At 44.8% G+C, this 21,125-nt stretch overlaps 1 protein-coding gene across 1 annotated transcript in view; it reads left to right on the forward strand.

Annotated features, from left to right (window-relative positions):
* LOC121554066 (alpha-1,3-mannosyl-glycoprotein 4-beta-N-acetylglucosaminyltransferase A) overlaps positions 1-19,773 on the forward strand; it is a 97,046-nt gene extending 77,273 nt beyond the window's left edge. The window contains exons 2-16 of the mRNA XM_041867527.2: positions 1,549-1,716; positions 1,928-2,068; positions 7,012-7,145; positions 10,595-10,641; positions 10,762-10,875; positions 12,137-12,212; positions 13,572-13,686; positions 14,060-14,190; positions 15,894-16,001; positions 16,252-16,326; positions 16,547-16,665; positions 17,362-17,440; positions 17,742-17,802; positions 17,973-18,085; positions 18,224-19,773. Of these exons, the coding sequence (XP_041723461.1) occupies positions 1,549-1,716; positions 1,928-2,068; positions 7,012-7,145; positions 10,595-10,641; positions 10,762-10,875; positions 12,137-12,212; positions 13,572-13,686; positions 14,060-14,190; positions 15,894-16,001; positions 16,252-16,326; positions 16,547-16,665; positions 17,362-17,440; positions 17,742-17,802; positions 17,973-18,085; positions 18,224-18,250 (1,508 nt within the window). The 3' untranslated portion in view covers positions 18,251-19,773. The remainder of the gene's footprint in view (positions 1-1,548; positions 1,717-1,927; positions 2,069-7,011; positions 7,146-10,594; positions 10,642-10,761; positions 10,876-12,136; positions 12,213-13,571; positions 13,687-14,059; positions 14,191-15,893; positions 16,002-16,251; positions 16,327-16,546; positions 16,666-17,361; positions 17,441-17,741; positions 17,803-17,972; positions 18,086-18,223) is intronic.
* The last annotated feature ends 1,352 nt before the right edge of the window (positions 19,774-21,125 follow it).

A 21,125-nucleotide genomic window follows, 5' to 3' on the forward strand; every position in this document is an offset into this window, starting at 1 on the left:
CCTATGTGTGGTAGTGATTTTGACTGCACATCATAAAGGATGTGTGTGTTTTCACAACATGTGATATTAATTTTTTCTTTCACTGCCAACAAAGAGGTGTGGGTGTGTGTTATTGATCCTGTCAGAGAGTGAATAACTCAAGGAGACTTTCTGTTAGGGTGGTGTGTTCTCTCATTGTGTGCTGCGTCTCAGAACAGGCAGGTTCTTCAGCATTTCCTCTCTAGCAACACCACATACTGTTGATTCTGGGCGGCCCCCTGCACCTGCTTCCTCTCTATGGTTAGAGGGAAACAACCGTGCAGGCCAGGGAGGGGACACACACACACACACACACACACAGCAATGTCATGATTCTAGACTGAGTGTGTTGTAATTGTGTACCGTAAAACTTTCACTAATAGCCCAGCCGTTTATATGCTTCAATCACTGAACACAACCAGCGCTTATTAGAGACAGGCTTCTATTTGAGCCAAGCGTCTATTTCCTTAAGCACACAACTTTTGCTCAATCAAATGTTGAAAAGACTACCACACAGTTTGTGACCAGTATAAACATTATAACAAATCCATTGCAGATCAGACTTGCAAAGACTAGGCTGCCTATCATACACCGTCGATTTCGTGCTTCAGCACCATACTCTCTCATTGCGCCTCGTTGCGCCTTGTATCCCCCGTAGTTGCAGCGAGATCACAGCAGATAGACTTCAGTATTCAATGTTTGTCCTGGTCCCCAGTACATCGGGGGATGCCTTCAATACCGTCCACTAAGGGCAACATAACCACCTATTACTCTATGCTTATCGTCAGGTTTTTTTCTTCAGTTTTAACAACCTTAGGTAGAGGGGGATAAAGAGATGGAAAGATAGCTTGATAGATGGAGGGAGTACTAGGAAGAGTGAGTCTGAGGAAAGAAAAAAACGAGAACACACTTGCATATGCACAAAAATAACTACTGTACATTCTGAGACATTCATTCACATTTCCACATTGCTGTGTGTGGTCTAGCTTCTTGTATGAATTATATAAGAGCATTGTCTTAGTGGAGCTAATCCTCGCATGTTGACTTGGGCTTAGGAAGGTTGAGGTGCACACTTTCTCTCTTGCACGTATGCACACACACATACATATCAAAAAGGAGGAGACAAAGACACACACTGTATAACAGGCTGGTTTCTCAGTAAAACCCAGGCAGGAGCACTTACCCCTGTCCATCTCCTCCTTTCTGACCACAACCTCCCCTCAACCTTCTGATAACCTTCCTTCAACTCCCCAGTCCAGATAACAGTACCAGGAACAGGGTTTCTCATAACACTAAACCACCACCACATAATACTCAGTATTTTCAAGATATGACAACACTATCTACTACCACAGCACTAAAGGGGAAGTATACTGCCCCCACAGTTTGTAAAGGTTCTTACAACACTTAATAATCTATTTTGTATTAGAAGTTGTTACATGACTATTAGCCTACACTGGGACACAGTGAGAGTTAATGTTGGAATAAAGAGCAGGATAACTAATCCTTCCCCTCTCTCTGTCCCTATAGAGAAGTTGGTAGCGTACCAGAGGGAGTTCCATGCCCTGAAAGAGCGCCTCCGTGTGGCCGAGCACCGGACCCTGCAGCGCTCCTCAGAGCTCAACAACATCCTGGAGCAGTTCAGACGGGCCATCGCTGAGACTAACGGCAGTAAGGACGCTCTCGCCAACTTCTCAGGTACACACACCATATATTTTACTATCCTTGTGGGGATCTAAAATTGATTTCCATTACAACCCCCCCCCCCCCAACCATTCTACCAGTTGTAATTTTATGATTCTCAACCATTCTACCAGTTGTAAGTATCATTCTCAACCATTCGACCAGTTGTAAATATCATTCTCAACCATTCTACCATCTCCGATTCCTTCCTGTATGATTATGGCAGATGAGACCCAGAAGCTGCTGAAGGAGCTAGCCAGTAGGAAGCCCCTTCAGGTGCCGAACATCTACCACCACATGCCTCACCTGCTCAACAATGAGGGCAGCCTGCAACCCGCTGTCCAGGTGGGCATGGGCCGCACCGGAGGTAAGAGAGACACACGCTCGCTCGCACACACATTCCTATTGTCAGCCCTGTCCTAGGCTAGTGTGTTACACGGCCTCCCATCAGGACCTTTTGAGGTCAGTGTGTGTTTGTGACTTCAGGCATAGTGGTGAGCGATTAGTCTTGCTATTGTAGCCCGGAGGCCAATCTAGGCCCCAGTCTCACTCAGACCCCTATTGTCCTACACAGCATGGTCACTATATCACATTCTCCTAAAGAGGTGTGTGTGTGTTAGACAGGGTTAGGAGGATGAGCAGGGTCAAGGGCCGGTAAGTAAGGTGAGGAGAGTGTTAACATGACTAATTGGACTTCCCAGTGACTAGACAGGCTTTAGGGAGGACATACATGTTCTAAAGGGTGGAGGACACTAGCTGGCAGTTTGGAACAAACACACAACACTGTGTCTCTTGTATCTCCTTTGTCTCATCAAAGCCCAGTGACATCAGTTTGATGTTTGCCCAGACGGACTCTGAGACAAAGAAAGAGGAAGACAACAGTTTTTTGGTGTTATGTGTGTAACATGTGTGTGATCTGTGGATGCAGACAGGTCTTTTGAAGCCTTTTGATAGCTCTTTGTCTGGTTTTTCTCTGAGGTAGAGGCTCTGATCCTCTCATAGGGTGTCTGTTGACATCCTACTCCACTGTGATGCCTGCTCCTTTGTTGCCGTTATTGGCTGATTAGTTTAGCCTGAGAGTTGTTTTTGTGTTCTGGTGTGGGGGGGGGTCATACTGTATGGAAACTTGTTGTGGTTGTTGTGCTGCTGCTCTCCTGACAAATCAAATTTTATTGGTCACATACACATATTTAGCAGATGTTGTTGCGGGTGTACTGTTGTGTTCCTAGCTCCGACAGTGCAGTAGTATCTAACAATTCAGTTAATATCTAACAAGTGATGGACAATAACTTGGTTTAGGGTCAAGAGCTCCCTACCGGCCCTCCCCTCTCAATCTCCCCCTCTCTCATCAAGTCTTTCACTCTCTATCCTCTCATCTCTCCCTCTCATTCTCTTTCCGTTCTCTCTTCCTCAATTTCTCTCTCTCTGTCTCTGTCTCGGTCTCTCAGTCTCTGTGTCTCTGTGTCTCTGTGTCTCTGTGTCTCTGTGTCTCTGTCTCTCTGTCTCTCTGTCTCTCTCTCTCTCTCTCTCTCTCTCTCTCTCTCTCTCTCTCTCTCTGTCTCTCTGTCTCTCTGTCTCTCTGTCTCTCTGTCTCTCTGTCTCTCTCTCTCTCTCTCTCTGTCTCTGTCTCTCTCTCTCTGTGTGTGTGTGTGTGTGTGTGAGAGAGGGTGTTTGACATTAGGGTTATTTAAAGCAGTGCAAATTGGGACATCTGAATGCAGAGAGCGAGATGGAGAGAGAAAAAAAGTTAATGAAAAAGATGATGAGAGAATGGGAGTAGGAGGGACTTTCTCTCTCCAGCCTGTCTTTTAGGCATGACTCATAGGGAACATAAAGACTGTGTGTATTGTATCTATTCATATGTATTCTGGTTTTATTTTGGTACATTTGTCTATCGTTTTGTATGTTCTATTTTTATATAATTGTTTGGGAATGAGTGATTGACGATGATTGCCATGTAGCCTGATGTTTGAGTGTTATGTACTAGCCTAGCTAGCAGTTAGCAGGGGGAAGCTGATTGCCTTGAGGTCCATTAATCCCTACTGGTATTGGATCTGGTGTCTGAGGGGCTTAGGATCTAGGACGGGGTTCCCCAACTGGCTCTATTTGGCTCGCGGGTGGTTTTATTTTGTCCCCTAAGTTTTCTGAGCAACAAAATTACATGTTCCGGCCCCCTGACCATCCGCTCAATAAATAATTGGCCCGCGGCTGAATCTAGTTGATCCCTTGTCTAGGATCTAAACTCAAACACATCACCCCTCTATCTCTACTAGGCCTTACTATACACCCATGCACACACTGGACACACATACACCCCCCGCCCCATTCTGTTTGTACGCAGACGTCAGCTCACCAATCACCATTCCTCTGTCAGAGGAGCTGAGGCACAGATGGATGTGATGATTAGGGTTCTTTTCTGAGAGAGATGATGGGGGGAGAAAGGGGTTGAGTGATGGCATGAGAAGTAAACAAAACTGGAGGGAGGGATGGTTTTGGTGAGTGTTTGTTTCCCCCCTCCCTCATTGTGTCCCTTTAGCTTCCATTTGCACTTGTGTTCTCCCTCTCACCAGCTTCTCTCTTTCTTCCTCCCTATGTCGCTCTCTCTCGCTCTGCCTCACACTCTTTTCTTGGTCTCTTTTCCTCTCCCTAATCTCTCTCCTTTCATCCTCAACCTACTTTCCTGGTCCTGTGTGTCTCTGTGCTGTTCTGTGCTGTGTGAAGGGACACAAAGCAAAACAAGGACCGACTCTCCATGCTGCACAGATCACACTCCACCACTTTCATCTCTCTCTCAATTCAATTCAATTCAATTTAAGGGCTTAATTGGCATAGGAAACATATGTTAACATTGCCAAAGCAAGTGAAGTAGATAGTAAACAAAAGTGAAATAAACAGTAAACATTAACAGTAAACATTACACTCAGAAGTTCCACAAGAATAAAGACATTTCAAATGTCATATTATGTGTATATATATATATATATATATATATATATATACAGTGTTGTAACAATGTGCAAATAGTTAAAGTACAAATGGGAAAATAAATAAACATAAATATGGGTTGTATTTACAATGGTGTTTGTTCTTCACTGGTTGCCCTTTTCTTGTGGCAACCGGTCACAAATCTTGCTAATCTTGCTGCTGTGATGGCACACTGTGGTTTTTCACCCAGTAGATAAGGCAGTTTATCAAAATTGGGTTTGTTTTCGAATTCTTTGTGGATCTCTGTAATCTGAGGGAAATATGTGTCTCTAATATGGTCATACATTTGGCAGGTTAGGAAGTGCAGCTCAGTTTCCACCTCATTTTGTGGGCAGTGTGCACATAGCCTGTCTTCTCTTGAGAGCCAGGTCTGCTTACGGCGGCCTTTCTCAATAGCAAGGCTATGCTCACTGAGTCTGTACATAGTCAAAGCTTTCCTTAATTTTGGGTCAGTCGCTGTGGTCAGGTATTCTGCCACTGTGTACTCTCTGTTTAGAGCCAAATAGCATTCTAGTTTGCTCAGTTTTTTTGTTAATTCTTTCCAATGTGCCAAGTAATTCTCTTTTTGTTTTCTCATGATTTGGTTGGGTCTAATTGGGTTGTTGTTGTCCTGGGGCTCTGTGGGGTCTGTTTGTGTTTGTGAACAGAGCCCCAGGACCAGCTTACTTAATAATAAATAAATAATATGCCATTTAGCAGACGCTTTTATCCAAAGCGACTTACAGTCATGTGTGCATATATTTTTACGTATGGGTGGTCCCGGGGTCGAACCCACTACCCTGGCGTTACAAGCGCCATGCTCTACCAATTGAGCTACAGAGGACCACACTTACTTACTTAGGGGACTCTTCTCCAAGTTCATCTCTTTGTAGGTGATTGCTTTGTTATGGAAGGTTTGGGAATCGCTTCCTTTTCAGTGTAGTCCCCTGTAGCTCAGTTGGTAGAGCATGGCGCTTGCAACGCCAGGGTTGTGGGTTCGTTTTCCACGGGGGGCCAGTATGAAAATGTATGCACTCACTAACTGTAAGTCGCTCTGGATAAGAGCGTCTGCTAAATGACTAAAATGTAAATATAAGTGGTTATAGAATTTAACGGCTCTTTTCTGGATTTTGATAATTAGTGGGTATCGGCCTAATTCTGCTCTGCATGCATTATTTGGTGTTTTTCGTTGTACACAGAGGATATTTTTGCAGAATTCTGCATGCAGAGTCTCAATTTGTTGTTGGTGAGTGGACCCCAGACCTCACAACCATAAAGGGCAATGGGTTCTATAACTGATTCAAGTATTTTTAGCCAGATCCTAATTGGTAGGTCAAATTTTGTTCCTTTTGATGGCATACAGGGCCCTTCTTGCCTTGTCTCTCAGATCTCGCACTCTCTCTCTCTCTCTCTCTCTCTATCGCGCTCTCTCTCTCTCTCGCTCTCGCTCTCTCTGTCTTGCTCTCTCCTTCTCTCGCGCTCTCTCTCTCTCACTCACACACACACACACACACACACTCATTCATTCACAGTCTTTCAGTCTGTGAATTGTCTTCCCTGACCGTTCCCCCTTATTTTCCAGTGTTTGCCCTAGAGCTACTCTCCATATTGGCACCAGAATAGAGAATAAACACCCACACACTGTAGATGTGAAGTTCTGTACCATAGTGCTACAGTCACTGTTTGTGTTACTCCCTGTTGTTCTCATTCTCACTCCTGGTGCAGAAGGATATTGTTTTGGGGAGAAAGAATACATGTGAATATTTTCCTTTTTCTGCCCCACAATTTGAATTTTGAAAGGCAAACATCCCACGCTCGCCAGTCTAAAATAAGAAAGAGAGGGTGGGAGCGAGGGAGTAAATAATGTGGTCCTCAGCGAGAATGAAGAGCAGAGTGCTATTGAGTAGTGCACACACGCAGCCCTGTTCCCCAGAGAAGGGATCCCTGGGCCTATTGTGTCTGTGTAGTACAAATGGAGTGATATGTCTGTAGTACAGTCTCTTCTATTCCAGTGTGGTGTGGTTTTCACTGAATCTCCCCATCTAAGGTACAGAACTGTCTCTCTTCCCCCTTCAGGACACATACGGTAGGACTGATAGCCAGGAGAATAACAGTAGCTGCTGTCTCACCCATCTCCCTTGCTCTCTCTGTCTGTCTCTTTCTCTCTCTCTCTCTCTCTCTCTTTCCTTAGTTGAACTTCTGCCCTCCATGAACTGAAAATGTTTGTTTTCTTAAAATACAATGCGACTTAAGAGTTACCACATTTAACACGTCCTGTTCTCTGCCTGTGTTTCTTCCTCTATGGTCTGACCCTGTTCTTACCCGGGTCCTCTCATTTCCGCCCAGTCTCCATGGTGATGGGTATTCCTACCGTAAAGCGTAAAGTGAAGTCGTACCTGGCCGAGACTCTGCACTCGCTCATCGACAAGCTCTCACCTGAGGAGAAACTCGACTGTGTCATCATCGTCTTCGTTGGAGAGGTGGGGGGAAAAATTATCATACTCTCACGCCAATGCTCACGTGCACGTTCTCTCACTCACTCACTCACTCACTCACTCACTCACTCACTCACTCACTCACTCTCACATATATATATATATGTATGTGTGTATGTGTATATACAGTTGGAAGTTTACATACACCTTAGCCAAATACATTTAAACTCTGTTTTTCACAATTCCTGACATTTAATCCTGGTAAAAATTCCCTGTCTTAGGTCAGTTAGGATCACCACTTTATTTTAAGAATGTGAAATGTCAGAATAATAGTAGAGAGAATGATTTATTTCAGCTTTTCTTTCTTTCATCACATTCCCAGTGGCTCAGAAGTTTACATACACTCAATTAGTATTTGGTAGCATTGCCTTTAAATTGTTTAACTTGGGTCAAACGTTTCGGGTAGCCTTCCACAAGCTTCCCACAATAAGTTGGGTGAATTTTGGCCCATTCCTCCTGACAGAGGTGGTGTAACTGAGTCAGGTTTGTAGGCCTCCTTGCTCGCACAGGCTTTTTCAGTTCTGCCCACAAATTTTCTATAGGACTGAGGTCAGGGCTTTGTGATGGCCACTCCAATACCTTGACTTTGTTGTCCTTAAGCCATTTTGCCACAACTTTGGAAGTATGCTTGGGGTCATTGTCCATTTGGAAGACCCATTTGCGACCAAGCTTTAACTTCCTGACTGATGTCTTGAGATGATGCCATCTATTTTGTGAAGTGCACCAGTCCCTCCTGCAGCAAAGCACCCTCATAGCATGATGCTGTCACCCCCGTGCTTCACGGTTGGGATAGTGTTCTTCGGCTTGCAAGCGACCCCCTTTTTCCTCCAAACATAACGATGGTCATTATGGCCAAACAGTTCTATTTTTGTTTCATCAGACCAGAGGACATTTCTCTAAAAAGTACGATCTTTGTCCCCATGTGCAGTTGCAAACCGTAGTCTGGCTTTTTTATGGCGGTTTTGGAGCAGTGGCTTCTTCCTTGCTGAGCGGTCTTTCAGGTTATGTCGATATAGGACTCGTTTTACTGTGGATATAGATACTTTTGTACCTGTTTCCTCCAGAATCTTCACAAGGTCCTTTGCTGTTGTTCTGGGATTGATTTGCACTTTTCGCACCAAAGTACGTTCATCTCTAGGAGACAGAACGTGTCTCCTTCCTGAGCGGTATGACGGCTGCGTGGTCCCGTGGTGTTTATACTTGCGTACTATTGTTTGTACAGATGAACGTAGTACCTTCAGGCGTTTGGAAATTGCTTCTAAGGATGACCCAGACTTGTGGAGGTCTACAATTTTTTGGTTGATTTCTTTTGACATCTCATGATGTCAAGCAAAGAGGCACTGAGTTTGAAGGTAGGCCTTGAAATACATCCACAGGTACACCTCCAATTGACTCAAATGATGTCAATTAGCCTATCAGAAGCTTCTAAAGCCATGACATCATTTTCTGGAATTTTCCAAGCTGTTTAAAGGCACAGTCAACTTAGTGTATGTAAACTTCTGACCCACTGGAATTGTGATACAGTGAATTATAAGTGAAATAATATCTCTGTAAACAATTGTTGGAAAAATTATTTGTGTCATGCACAAAGTAGATGTCCTAACCGACTTGCCAAAACTATAGTTTGTTAACAAGAAATTTGTGGAGTGATTGAAAAACGAGTTTTAATGACTCCAACCTAAGTGTATGTAAACTTCCGACTTCAACTGTATATGTGTGTGTGTGTGTGTGTGTGTGTGTATGTGTGTATATATATGTATATGTATATACAGTGAGGGGAAAAAAGTATTTGATCCCCTGCTGATTTTGTATGTTTGCCCACTGACAAAGAAATGATCAGTCTATAATTTTAATGGTAGGTTTATTTGAACAGTGAGAGAGAATAACAACAAAAAAATCCAGAAAAACGCATGTCAAAAATGTTATAAATTGATTTGCATTTTAATTTGGGAAATAAGTATTTGACCCCCTCTCAATCAGAAAGATTTCTGGCTCCCAGGTGTCTTTTATACAGGTAACGAGCTGAGATTAGGAGCACACTCTTAAAGGGAGTGCTCCTAATCTCAGCTTGTTACCTGTATAAAAGACACCTGTCCACAGAAGCAATCAATCAATCACATTCGAAACTCTCCACCATGGCCAAGACCAAAGAGCTCTCCAAGGATGTCAGGGACAAGATTGTAGACCTACACAAGGCTGGAATGGGCTACAAGACCATCGCCAAACAGCTTGGTGAGAAGGTGACAACAGTTGGTGCGATTATTCGCAAATGGAAGAAACACAAAATAACTGTCAATCTCCCTCAGCCTGGGGCTCCATGCAAGATCTCACCTCGTGGAGTTGCAATGATCATGAGAATGGTGAGGAATCAGCCCAGAACTACACGGGAGGATCTTGTCAATGATCTCAAGGCAGCTGGGACCATAGTCACCAAGAAAACAATTGGTGACACACTACGCCGTGAAGGACTGAAATCCTGCAGCGCCCGCAAGGTCCCCCTGCTCAAGAAAGCACATATACATGCCCGTCTGAAGTTTGCCAATGAACATCTGAATGATTCAGAGGAGAACTGGATGAAAGTGTTGTGGTCAGATGAGACCAAAATGGAGCTCTTTGGCGTCAACTCAACTCGCCGTGTTTGGAGGAGGAGGAATGCTGCCTATGACCCCAAGAACACCATCCCCACCGTCAAACATGGAGGTGGAAACATTATGCTTTGGGGGTGTTTTTCTGCTAAGGGGACAGGACAACTTCACCGTATCAAAGGGACGATGGACGGGGCCATGTACCGTCAAATCTTGGGTGAGAACCTCCTTCCCTCAGCCAGGGCATTGAAAATGGGTCGTGGATGGGTATTCCAGCATGACAATGACCCAAAACACATGGCCAAGGCAATAAAGGAGTGGCTCAAGAAGAAGCACATTAAGGTCCTGGAGTGGCCTAGCCAGTCTCCAGACCTTAATCCCATAGAAAATCTGTGGAGGGAGCTGAAGGTTCGAGTTGCCAAACGTCAGCCTTGAAACCTTAATGACTTGGAGAAGAGTGGGACAAAATCCCTCCTGAGATGTGTGCAAACCTGGTGGCCAACTACAAGAAACATCTGACCTCTGTGATTGCCAACAAGGGTTTTGCCACCAAGTACTAAGTCATGTTTTGCAGAGGGGTCAAATATTTTTTTCCCTCATTAAAATGCAAATCAATTTATAACATTTTTGGATTTTTTGGTTGTTATTCTCTCTCACTATTCAAATAAACCTACCATTAAAATTATAGACTGATCATGTCTTTGTCAGTGGTACAAAATCAGCAGGGGATCAAATACTTGTTTCCCTCTATGTGTGTGTGTGTGTGTGTGTGTATATATACACACACACACACATTGAAACACACACTGTTTCATACAAATAAGAACATTATATTCTGTGTCTCTGCAGACGGAAACTGAATACGTCCAAAGCGTGGTTACTGGACTGGAGAAAGAGTGAGTGACATCGCGTCCTGTCTTTGTGATGACTGTTTCCTGTCTGATAATCCCCCTGGCTGTTTATAGAGGACAGAAGTAGTATGACAACTTTTGTGTGCGTGCGTGCGTCTATCCCAGGTTTTCTTCAGAATTCAGTTCAGGTTTGTTGGAGCTGATCTCTCCTCCTGCCAGCTACTACCCAGATCTCAAAGACCTCAAGGAGACCTTCGGAGACTCCAGAGAGCGGGTCAGGTGAAGTAAAATATTCAACATTTGAATCTGTAAAGAATCAGAAGAACTTCCTCATCTTCAATTGGTGACAAACATTGGCAAACGTTCAAATAACAGACACACTCCATCACTTCTGTACATCTCCAGCCAATCTCCACTGCTCACACCCCAAAATGACTTTGTTCTGGTTATTTGTTGTTGATGTGCCACGTCCGGTGGGCATTGCCAATGACAATACGGAGAGAATGAGAGAGGAGAGAGGGATGAGCTGTAAGGGGTGGGCCAGGCACTCAGTATTCCACAGGCATCCCTCAAAGTCAGCTCAAGGTCGACTGCACCCCTCCCTATCTCCTTCCCTTCTCCCTGCCTCCCCCTTCCCCCTCCCTCCTACATTGACTGTGCTGTGGAAACCTCTCTCTCTGTGTCTCAATCGCTCTCTGTCGCTCTCTCTGTCGCTCTCTGTCACCCTCTGTCGCTCTGTCTGTCACTCTCTGTCACTCTCTGTCGCTCTCTGTCTGTCCCTCTGTCGCTCTCTGTCTGTCCCTCTGTCGCTCTCGGTCTGTCCCTCTGTCGCTCTCGGTCTGTCCCTCTGTCGCTCTCAGTCTGTCCCTCTGTCGCTCTCGGTCTGTCCCTCTGTCGCTCTCTCTGTCCCTCTGTCGCTCTCGGTCTGTCCCTCTGTCGCTCTCTGTCTGTCGCTCTGTCGCTCTCGGTCTGTCGCTCTCGGTCTGTCGCTCTCTGTCTGCCGCAGTCTGTTTCGGTCTTTCTCTGCCGCGGTCTGTCTCTGCCGCGGTCTGTCTCTGCCGCGGTCCGTCTCTGTCGCGGTCCATCGGTCTCTTTGTCTGTCTGTCTGTCTCTCTCTCGCTGGCTCTCTCGCTGTCTGTCTTTCTGGCTGTCTCTCACTCTGTGTGTGGGGGCTGATAGAGAGCTGATGTTTTGGAGAGTAAACAATGTTTGAACTCGGTTAGATGTGTGCTGCCCTTTGTTAGCGCTTGATTTAATTTCTGCTCATTGAATATTTATGAGAAGCCCCCTGGAATCCCTGCTGCTGAGGTGGAATGAAGTACAATGCAACTCATTAGTGTGGGTGGCGTACGTGCGTTTGTGGGTGGCGTGCGTGCGTGCGTCCGCCTCCCTGTATGTGTGTGTATGCTCGTGTGCTGGTCCCAACACCTGCCGTCAGGCAGTGATGTGCACACCTGCTCCCTCCAGCCACCACTCATCAGTCATTTAGTAACAGGGTTTGAGGAAAGGATTCATAATCGTGTGTTTGTGTGTGTTGTAGATGGCGGACCAAGCAGAATTTGGACTATTCCTTCCTCATGATGTATGCTGTGAGCAAAGGAGTCTACTATGTCCAGGTGTGTATGTCCTTGGAACGCACATTCTGCCCCTAGCCCTACTAAACCTGCGTTCCCATTGGAATATGCCGGCAGGAGCAGTATGTGTCTGGGGCAGAGCTGTAGTACACCTTGTACCAACACACTTCAGCATCATAGGGTTTGTTACCATGGAAACACTGGTGAGCCAGCAGTTTGGAACAAGGCGTGCCCAATTTGGACGTGTTCTTTACATTAAACGAGGCCAGTTGCTAGTCTGTGTGTGTGTTGGTACAAGGTGTACATACTGTGTCTGCAGCAGAGTTGCATGCTCTTTCATCAAGAGTTGGACAGCCCTTTTCTCCTCCTCTTAGTGTATGTAAAGATCAGATATACTGTACAGGTTGTTCTATCTGTTATATCAACCACCTGCTGCTCCCTCCCTTCCATTGATCACAAACATATATAGATACACTGAGAACACCTTCCTAATATTGAGTTGCACCCCCTTTTGCCCTCAGAACAGCCTCAATTCGTCGGGGCATGGACTCTACAAGGTGTCGAAAGCGTTCCACCGGGATGCTGGCCCATGTTGACTCCAATGCTTCCCACAGTTGTGTCAAGTCTGCTGGATGTCCTTTGGGTGGTGGACCATTCTCGATACACACAGGAAACTGTTGAGTGTGAATCCCAGCAGTGTTGCAGTTCTTGACACACTCGAACCGGTGCACCTGGCACCTACTACCATACCCCGTTCAAAGGCACATAAATATTTTGTCTTGCCCATTCACCCTCTGAATGGCACAATCCATGTCTCAATTGTCTCGAGGCCTAAAAATCCTTATTTAACCTGTCTCCTCCCCTTCATCTACACTGATTTTAAGTGGATTTAACAAGTGACATCAGTAAGGGATCATAGCTTTCACCTGGTCAGTCTACGTCATGGAAAGAGCAGGTGTTCCTAATGTTTTGTACACTCAGTGTATAATGAGCTACCACATTGGATCTCATCTCATCCTCTATTAACCCCTTCTCTCGTTCTTTCTTTCCTTCTTTCTGTTTTGGTTGTTTTCATCTTCCATCCTGTGTTGACGTTGTCTCCACTCAGGGGAGGAGTGGGCAGAGGTACTGAATGCTGTCATTGACAGTGTTTAGTTCAGTCTACTGTAGGTTTGTAGACGACATTCAGTGCCTATAGAAAGTAGCTTAGTGAGAGACTTGTGTGGTGTTCCATGTTGGTCAGCTGTATGTGTGATAAGTAGATGACTAGATGTGTGATGGCCGAACCCCTTCAAGCCTAATCTCACCAGTCACTCCACCCCCCCTCCCTCTCCACCCCCCTCCCTCTCCACCCCCTCCCTCTCCACCCCCTCCCTCTCCACCCCCTCCCTCTCCTCCCAGTTGGAGGATGACATTGTGGCCAAGCCCAACTACTTTGCCACCATGAAGAACTTTGCCCTGCAGCTCTCCTCCGAGGACTGGATGATCCTCGAGTTCTCCCAGCTTGGCTTTATCGGTAACACACACATACACACACACACACACTCTGGGCATTTAGCAACCCTCTAACAAGCTATTAGTCAGCAATTAATGGTCCTTAACGAACGGTCACTGAGGCTTAACAAGGAATCCTTGACCCTTAACGAACACTGACTGTCAGCTAAAATGAAGGAAAGTCAGAAAGGAGACTTTTTAGAGTGTAAAAAAACGAAGCTAGGTTTGAATAGCCAGCCCACTGGTTTTCCTTCTCTCTTTCCTCCCTCCTTCCCCTCTTTTTCAACTCTCTCCCCTCAATCTCGATTCCCCATACCCCCCTCTCCTCGATTCACTCTCTCCTCAATTCACTCTCCCTCCCCATCTACCTCTCTCCTTCTCCCTCCTCCTCTCAGGTAAGATGTTCCAGGCTCCAGATCTCAATCTGATCGTAGAGTTTATCTTCATGTTCTATAAGGAGAAGCCCATTGATTGGCTACTGGACCACATCCTCTGGGTCAAAGTGTGTAACCCGGAGAAAGACGCAGTACGTACACACCCTGTTTGGTTGTTTGTGTACAGGTAAAAGTCAGTAAATTAGAATATTTTGAAAAACTTGATTTATTTCAGTAATTGCATTCAAAAGGTGTAACTTGTACATTATATTTATTCATTGCACACAGACTGATGCATTCAAATGTTTATTTCATTTAATTTTGATGATTTGAAGTGGCAACAAATGAAAATCCAAAATTCCGTGTGTCACAAAATTAGAATATTGTGTAAGGGTTACATTTTGAAGACACCTGGTGCCACAAACTAATCAGCTGATTAACTCAAAACACCTGCAAAGGGCTTTAAATGGTCTCTCAGTCCAGTTCTGAAGCCTACACAAACATGGGGGAAGACTTCAGATTTGACAGCTGTCCAAAAGGCGACCATCGACACATTGCACAAGGAGGGAAAGACACAAAAGGTTATTGCAGAAGAGGCTGGCTGTTCTCAGAGCTCTGTGTCCAAACACATTAATAGAGAGGCAAAGGGAAGGAAAAACTGTGGTCAGAAAAAGTGTACAAGCGATAGGGATCACCGCGCCTAGTCAAGATTGTGAAAAAAACCCATTCAAAAATGTGGGGGAGATTCACAAGGAGTGGACAGCTGCTGGAGTCAGGGCTTCAAGATCCACCACCAAGAGACGCTTGAAAGACATGGGTTTCAACTGCCGCATACCTCGTGTCAAGCCACTGTTGACCAAGAAACAGCGCAGGCGTCTCACCTGGGCTAAGGGAAAAAAAGAGCTGGACTGCTGCTGAGTGGTCTAAAGTCATGTTTTCTGACGAAAGCAAATTTTGCATTTCCTTTGGAAATCGAGGTCCCAGAGTCTGGAGGAAGACAGGAGAGGCACAGGATCCACGTTGCCTGAAGTCTAGTGTAAAGTTTCCACCATCAGTGATGGTTTGGGGTGCCATGTCATCTGCTGGTGTCGGTCCACTCTGTTTCCTGAGATCCAGGGTCAACGCAGCCGTCTACCAGCAAGTTTTAGAGCACTTCATGCTTCCTGCTGCTGACCTGCTCTATGGAGATGGAGATTTCAGGTTCCAACAAGACTTGGCGCCTGCACACAGCGCAAAATCTACCCGTGCCTGGTTTACGGACCATGGTATTTCTGTTCTAAATTGGCCAGCCAACTCCCCTGACCTTAGCCCCATAGAAAATCTGTGGGGTATTGTGAAAAGGAAGATGCAGAATGCCAGACCCAACAACGCAGAAGAGTTGAAGGCCACTATCAGAGCAACCTGGGCTCTCATAACACCTGAGCAGTGCCAGAAACTCATCGACTCCATGCCACGCCGCATTAATGCAATAATTGAGGCAAAAGGAGCTCCAACCAAGTATTGAGTATTGTACATGCTCATATTTTTCATTTTCATACTTTTCAGTTGGCCAACATTTCTAAAAAATCCCTTTTTTGTATTAGCCTTAAGTAATATTCTAATTTTGTGACACACGGAATTTTGGATTTTCATTTGTTGCCACTTCAAATCATCAAAATTAAATGAAATAAACATTTGAATGCATCAGTCTGTGTGCAATGAATAAATATAATGTACAAGTTACACCTTTTGAATGCAATTACTGAAATAAATCAAGTTTTTCAAAATATTCTAATTTACTGACTTTTACCTGTATGTGGGTGGTATCTTCAACAACTCTCTTGACTCTCTCTCCATCTACCCTTTCTCCCTACAGAAGCACTGTGAGAGGCAGAAGTCAAGTCTGCGTGTGCGGTTCAGGCCCTCCCTCTTTCAACATGTGGGGTTGCACTCCTCTCTGGCTGGAAAGATACAGAAACTCACTGTGGGTCCTAAACCTCTCTCTATCACACTCCCTCTGGATCACTCTCCCTGCATCAGCCTTAGATCAAAATTCCTGTACCATATGTCTTAAGTACCCCCAAACACCACCCCCATCTACCCAAATATCACCTCAGCCCACCAACTCACGGCCATCATACTAGGCCATGCTGACTTCCCCCTGGTATGACCACTTCCTGTCGTCTCTGCTGGTGTCTCACTTCCTCTTCCTTTCCCCTTGACTTCCTGTTTAGGATAAGGACTTCCTGAAACCCCTGCTCCATAAAATCCACGTGAACCCGCCTGCTGAGGTGTCCACATCTCTCAAGGTACATCACCCTTAAACCACAACACAACTTTCTAGCTTGGCCTTCTTATGAGTTGAAAAATGTCTATTGTTTTAAAGCCTCAATATTGGCTTTTTATTTCAATAAGGTAGTATTCCCAGTATTAATGATTTAAATGCATTTCAAAAGTTTGATTTGTGTAATTATTTGAGAAGTGTACTGAGAGGTTTTGAGTGCATTTAGCTGACATTGTGCTGTGTAGGTGTACCAGGGCCACACGTTGGAGAAGACCTACCTAGGAGAAGACTTCTTCTGGGCCATCAACCCTACTGCTGGAGACTACGTCCTCTTCAAGTTCGACAGGCCCGTCAGCATAGAGAGGTGAGGAGGGAGAGGGAGCTGTGTTTGTGTGCACGCATGCTTGTGTGTGTAAGTGTGTGCATTTCTGAGAGGGAAAAGGGAGGTCGTGCCACTCACACACTCTTCCACAAGCTTTAGCGTGCCTGTCTCTCTGGGGCTCAGTGTGTGCTAATGAGAGTGTTCTAAAATAAGAACTCCCGAAACTGCGAGTGAGATTCACGGAAAGAAATAGCGGAAGGGTTTGGAGGGAGAAAGGAAGGGCTAAGAAAGGGATGTGGAAGAGGAGCTAGATGAGGGGATGTGGATGGGATAAATGAGTAAAGAGGCTATAGAGGTGTTGGATAAGTCAGGGAGCTTCAGAGTGATTGACAGAGAGGAGAGGGAGAAAGAGAGAAGAAAAGAGAACAACTCATCACTCTGTTTCATGTGTTGTGTTTTTGTTCATAGCAGTCAGTGACCTCTCTCCAGTGTTGGTGTCTGGGCTTGATTTGCATCTATTAGCCATGTGATGTGTGACAAGCTTCATTAACACCTTAAGTGGAGGGGTGTGTGTGCGCATGCGCCATTGCTGCCTCAGGCTTGGTTTAGACTTGTCAGATGTGTCGTTCCAAAAGCACAGCACATTGTGTGACAGGACAGTGTTGCTTGTAAGCATGCATATTCATGAGTGTGCCGTGGGACGTGAATATGCATTAATAGGTGTTGTGTGATTGGCAGGTTCCTGTTCCGCAGTGGGAACCAGGAACACCCTGGGGACAGGATAGAAAACACCACCGTAGAGATACTGCCCTTCTCGGTAAGACGACAACATTCAGACAATGCACAGACAACATTCAGACATCGCAAAGACAACATTCAGACGACAGTGTGCAATGACACGTAAACAGAGTCAGTAGATCAGACCCAGCACTTGTTTCTGATTTGGTTTATTGACTCATCACTCAAAATGTGTATTGATTTGGTTATTGAAAAGATCATGAGCATTGCCTGCTCCAATAAATATCACTGCATGAGGCGGGAGATACTAGTTAACAAGGCTCTCTACCTAGTGTATGCATAACATTACGAAAATAATCAGAATATGTCTGTGTCTGAAGGAAACTGGACCAAAGACCAAAGAGAAGTACAAGCACACTGAAGACCGCTACTACAGAATCGGTGAGTGGACAGGCACCCAACCCTCTTATCCTGTTAGCTTTCTTTACTCAGAACACACACACCCTGATTAGATTACCCACTCGCATTGTTCCTGCCACAGACTGATAAACAATGTACAAACTGCCTGTCAAAGGTCCTCAATCACAGCTCCCCCCCCTTTCTCTCCCTAGGTCAGTTTGAGAAGGGTGTGGCGGAGGGGGCTGTAGACACCTCCTTCAACCCAGTGGTGGCGCTGCGTCTCTCTGTTGTCAAAGACTCAGCTGTCTGGGCCATCCTCAGTGAGGTCAGCCAATCACACAGCATCATCTGTCCTTTTATCTTTTACCAAATGTATCTATTGTTCTATGTACCCAAGGTAATGTTATCCTGTATAACGACAGGTGTGTGTGACATGTCTGTGCTCCTCTGTGTCTCTCTGTAGATCCACATAAAAAAGCTACCAGGCTGACATCAGGCGGGGGGCCACAATCCAGGCCCCCGGCCCCGGGTTGCTCGCAGACGCACCTAAAATGTACTGACCAGAGGCCCTCTGGCACCTAGCAACCAGCAGAGACGTCCTCAGGCCGCACCAGAGCCACTCCTCTCAGGGCTTCTGTCTGAGGACGCTCTCATTCAATCGCTTTATCTCTCTCTGCTTCTCCTTTCTTCCCTCTCTTTTACCCCTCCATCTCTTCCTCTTTCTCTCCCACTCTCTCTATCACTTGCTCTCTATCTTTTTGCGTGAATGTGAATGCTACTGTACAAAAGAGACAGATATAAAATATCAGAAGGAATTGGGTGTATCCTGCAGAATTCCGTTCCCAACTCTGACTGTCGAGGTAACTGTGTGTTACACAGAGGGCTTGTGACTTGGAGAGACTGACCTGAGGGGCTGATGTCACCCAGACACTGGTGCAAAGTAGATGCTCACTACTCCATGTGCTCTCTACCATCCCCATCTCTGGTCTGGTCAGCTGGGGTATTGCACTGTCACTGGAGCCATAGTGGAGCCCCCTGCTGGTGACTGAAGAATGTATATCAGCCTCACGGACCTGTTGCTTTTTGTTGTTTTCCACAGGGTTGTGTGTTCTAGCGAAACAGCAAGTAATAGACAAGTAAGTTGTCAGTCATCTTATGGTGGTGGATAACTGCCTTTGTTCCTTTCTCCTCAGCTCTTCTTCTGAAGGGGATTACAATGACTATGGCAAACGAAGCAGAAAACAAAATGTGGTTCCCCATCTTTAAAGTGACAGGTCTGTCAAACTATATCTTGATGAAGAATGCTCTGGGTAAAAGTAACCCGTAGGCGCAGATCTAGGGTCAGCTTACCTTGCCCAGGTCCCAGTCCCAACCTTAACCATTCTATGGCAAAAACCTGAAACCTACAGTATATATGATCTGTGTCTGGGACAGTTTCATCCTATTCATTATTAAATGAAGAATCTTGGTGACTGAAGGAAACCATATCTATTGTCAGGCTGAAAGACCTCCAGTGTCCTTTTAGTGGTAAACCAATCAGACTTTGGCCTTGACTTTGCTTACCTGAAGGGATATATTGCTATATTGATACTAATATTATTATTACTATGACGATGATCTATGAAGGTGAATTAATTTATTTGAAATAAATCCTTAATTTGTACAAGAGGTTAAAAGTCAAAACGTCTGTGAAGAGTTTATATTACGGTAGTTGATATGTGCGTGCATGCGCTCTTTTTGTTCCGAAAAGGAATAATTGTTTTCAGTGCTGCTTTGTGTTTCATGTTCTCTTGTCTGCTGGTTGGTTCAGATAGAGGTTGACTCCAAACAGTCTGTTTTTGGATGACCTTTCCCAGACAGTCAAAGTTAAAATGATAAATGAGAGATGTCAGAACAGTCCTTAAAGCTAGAACCCTTAATTGAAACATTAACGACGTGGACACCCCGCCTCTGTTTTGGTAAAAAAAAAAAAAAGAAGCTGAGATTGGCCTGGAGAAATGTAACCACTCTCAAATTCATAGACAGAGGACTGACCATCCAATATATCAAAATTATAGTTTTAACCATGTTTTGAGGCTATACAGTGTTTGTTTACATTTACATTATTTACAAACTTTGGAGTAAAACAAGCTTATGTTGGGTTCTGATTGGGTACTACTGTTGAACTAAGCTCATGAGGCATTTATAAGTTATATTCTTCAAGAATCAATGGGTGTATATATATCATTAATTTATAAGTCCAAAAATGGATGTAGCAAGTTTAAGCCAGAGATCCTGGCTGAGGCTGTGCTAGATCAGACCCAAGTGCCTTAAAGTCCTGCTCCTCCAAGAGTCTGGAGCAGAACTTCCTGAATGGCTCTGTTCCAAACCCTTCACTCCCTCCCTTTCCTCTACCCTACATAGAGGGTGTTGACTAACCCTTGGAGATTTGAAAGGATTTGAAATGCTATAGGTCCTTACAGAATACGTGATACTTGACTGACAGATGGCTACACAGGGGTAGCGGTTCCACCATAAATCACCACCAATTGTACAGTGTGACCCATGTTTACCGTCAGCAATGGGGGATATATTTTATTTTGACTTTATTTTATTTTCTGTAAATTGGGAAGGAATCTGTGTAAACTGAAGATCAAATGCTATTTAGAAAGTTGCACTGAATTTTGTACTTTAATTTTTGAATGTTCTATACTTTTTTTGGTGTGCTCTCATTTACCATATCCAATGGACATGTGATTTTACACTTCTGACATCCTCATCATGAGTTCTACCCCATGTGATGCCTGAATCCGTCCAATCTGAGACTGCTGGTAGTTGTTGGACAGGATGTTGACTACTGTACTTTTTCTATGTGCCGTCTTGTTGCAGAGGGCTGCATGCAGACAGCCAGGCTCCCCTTGGTGTGGCGTCTTTTTCACTCTGTAGATATACAGAAAAGCAACTTGCATTGTCTAAACGTCCTACATACTCTTTGCCTCATTTCAGGATCCTTGCTATTGCTAATTCCAACCAGATCCTTAAAAAAAAAAAAAAATCCTAGTTAGGATACTGACTAGGGGTCGATAGAGTCCCACAGTGGAGGTGTCATAATACCCATAAAACCTAGCGGTCAAACGGAAATAGTTCCAATCGTTTTTCCACCACTTTTCCCATAGTGGATTTTAGAAACACTTAAAATAAGGGCTGTGTTTCGTGTAGGCTTACCCTGGCGTGACGTTTTGATAACCATATAAATCTCTCTCGGACAAGGTGATTTTTATCAATATATTTAGGCTTTATTTACTTTCAGATTCGAAAGTGCTAATTAGCATCAAAATAGACATGCAAAACTACAAATCCCTGCAAGCTCCTGCATGTCATCTTTA

Source organism: Coregonus clupeaformis, chromosome 23, assembly GCF_020615455.1.
Source record: "Coregonus clupeaformis isolate EN_2021a chromosome 23, ASM2061545v1, whole genome shotgun sequence".
In the NCBI taxonomy this organism is placed as follows: Eukaryota; Metazoa; Chordata; class Actinopteri; order Salmoniformes; family Salmonidae; genus Coregonus; species Coregonus clupeaformis.